Source organism: Myotis brandtii, unplaced genomic scaffold, assembly GCF_000412655.1.
Source record: "Myotis brandtii unplaced genomic scaffold, ASM41265v1 scaffold797, whole genome shotgun sequence".
NCBI lineage: Eukaryota > Metazoa > Chordata > Mammalia > Chiroptera > Vespertilionidae > Myotis > Myotis brandtii.
In genome coordinates, this window is record NW_005371210.1 from 524,240 (window position 1) to 526,960 (window position 2,721).

The 2,721-nt window shown below is 56.7% G+C and overlaps 1 protein-coding gene across 1 annotated transcript in view; it reads left to right on the forward strand.

Moving 5' to 3' along the window:
- Nucleotides 1-644: 644 nt before the first annotated feature.
- The window catches only part of TEX19 (testis expressed 19), an 11,380-nt gene continuing 9,303 nt past the window's right edge, over nt 645-2,721 (forward strand). Inside the window, 1 exon segment of the mRNA XM_014531246.1 lies at nt 645-810. Within this exon segment, the coding sequence (XP_014386732.1) occupies nt 645-810 (166 nt within the window).

The following is a 2,721-nucleotide window of genomic DNA, read 5'->3' on the forward strand; positions in this document are numbered from 1 at the left end:
TCAGGCCCTGGAGGCCCCCGTGCAGGTCCCTTGGGGTGGGGGGTGAGGGGCGTCCAGGTGGGTGTCGTTTTGTTAATCCTCCTGGAGGTACTTTCCCAGTTGCTTCTCCGAGAGCCCGGAGGAGGAGGAGAGGGTGAGCGAGAGAGTGGAGGGTGGCAGTTGGATGGAAAGGACAAAGTCCCCCGAGGTGTCCCGAAGGATTAGCCTTGGGAGATGGGACGAGGCGGGGTCCTCACAGGACCACCCCCAGCACCTGTGCAGGGTGACGTGCCGCCCCCCCAGGGCACAGAGGCCCTAGAGAGGGGCCCCGGGACCAGAATGCCGCCCAGGTCTTCTCTCAGGCCCCGGGGGCGGTTGGGGGGCTTGTCCCTGAGGCCAGCTCCCGAGTCAGCCCGCCCTTCCCTCCAGCAGAGGCCCCTCCGCCAGCGCTCGGCTGGGGCAAGTCCCTGGGGCTGTTCAGGCAGGAGGGCAGTCTGTCCCTCACAACCAGGTGCCGGGTTCGAGGCCCCGGTAAAGCAGTTAATCCGAAAAGGAACCGGCTCCTTCTGCAGCCGCACAAACCCCTGGTCCTGGAAGGGCGTGAACCAGCTGGTGCCTCCCTGGGCTCCTGTGTCGCTCCCTCGTGCACGTGTCACTTAGCAGGAATGTCCTGTGCAGACACGCACACGCACACGCACACGCACCCATCGCGGGTGCCTTTCCTGGGCTATGGGCGCCGGGCGCTCATCCTGGCGGGCGAGGCTCCTCTGTCCTGCACCTGCCTCTCGGGCGTCTCCCTGTTTGTCCGGAGCCACGGCCGTGTCACGCGACGTGGGCAGTTTCACTTTCCTGAGGCGCTGGGATTTTTCAGATTTCCGTCAGGATTTCCTGTTAACGAAACGCACCATCAGCAGCTTGTTCCTAACGTTGCAGGAGGGCGGCGATGGCTACCTAAGCTCCCGGCTTCCCCTCCGCATCCCCCCTCACTGGCTGCAGCTCTGTGCCTCGACAGTCCTGCACCCCATCAATTGTTGCACCCCCTCCTGTCCTCGGATGGCTGAAGCGAGCTCTGGGGTCCCGTCAGGGTCAGTGAGGGGTGCAGATCTCGCACACACTCGTGGCTTCTATCAGCTTCAGTATCCGTCACTGAGGCTGGGTTGGAATCTCACCAGGACAGGGGATTAGCAATTTCTCCTTGTAGCCCTGGCCTGTGTTGGTCAGTGGTTAGAGCGTTGGCCGGTGCTCCAAAGGGTCGAGAGTTCGATTCCTGGCCCCGGTTGGGGTGAGTGCAGGAGGCAACCATTGATGTTTCTCAAATTGATGTTTTTTCCTCCCTCCCTCCCATTCTCTCTAAAAATCAATGGAAAAAATGTCCTTGGGTGAGGATTAACAAAAAGAAATAACATTTCTCCTTGTAATTCTAGCAATATTCAATAATCTATTTGGAAGTTATTTTATTTGATGCATAAATGCATTTTTTAAATTTCTTGGTTTGAGAGCAAGAGGAAGGGAGAGAAGCAGCAATTTGTTGTTCTACTTATTTATACACTAGAGGCCCAGTGCACAAAATTTGTGCACAGGTAGGGTCCCTGGGCCTGGCCAGCGATCAGGGCTGACCTGTGGGGTGACTGGCGGGGTGATCGAGGGGTTCCCTGCTGTCACCCGCCTTGGCTAGCCTGGGGCTGTGGGCTGTGGGCAGCTCCTGTGTTGAGCATCTACCCTCTGGTGGTCAGTGCACGTCATAGCACCCTGTCTTTCTGTTCAGTTGATTTGCATATTAGGCTTTTATTATACAGGATTCATTGGTTGATTCTTTTTAAAAAATATATTTTATTGATTTTTTTACAGAGAGGAAGGGAGAGGGATAGAGAGAAAGAAACATCAGTGAAAGAGAAACATCATTGATCAGCTGCCTCCTGCACCCCCCCCACTGGGGATGTGCCTGCAAAAAAGGTACATGCCCTTGACTGGAAACGAACCTGGGACCTTTCAGTCCGCAGGCCAATGCTCTATCCACTGAGCCAAACCAGTTATGGCTGGTTGATTCTTTTAAAAAATGTTTTTATTGATTTTTAGAGAAAGAGGAAGGGAGAGGGATAGAAAGAAAGAAACATCAATGAAAGAGAAACATCATTGATCAGCTGCCTCCTGCATGCCCCCTACTGAGGATTGAGCCAGCAACTGACCAAGAATCGAACCAGTGACCTCTTGGTTCCTGGGTGAACCCCCACAGTGGGCTGTGGTCTTGACCCCCCGACAGGGGCATAAGGAGGAGGTCATGTCTGTCCTTGAAACAAATGAGGCAACTCCAACCCTTCCTGACCATCCTGCTATACCCCACTTCCCACCCACTCCCTGGGCCTGGCCTCCCTCTGGTCCCCAAACAGCAAGACCCCCCCTTGTCTGGTCCTCTGAGCTCAGGGGGTCCTGCGTGACGGGCCCAGATGGGCAGGCAGGAAGCAGGCGCAGGGACAGTGGCATGTGGGTGTGCCTAGGGTAGCGGGTCTGAGCCAATGCGGCCTTTCCCAGGCCCAGTGGGGCCTGTGGTGCTTTGCTCCCAGGGGGCCTGGCCTGCACCCAGACCCCACCAGGCACGGGGTGTGTGGAGCTGAGTGTGGGGTTCAGAGCCACTCCCATGGGATCCTCACCCGCAGAGGCCTGGCGCCCCCTCGACTTTGACAGCAAATACCCCCTCCTCTGTCCTTAGTGTTTGCTGGACTGTGTCACTTGGCAAACATTAGC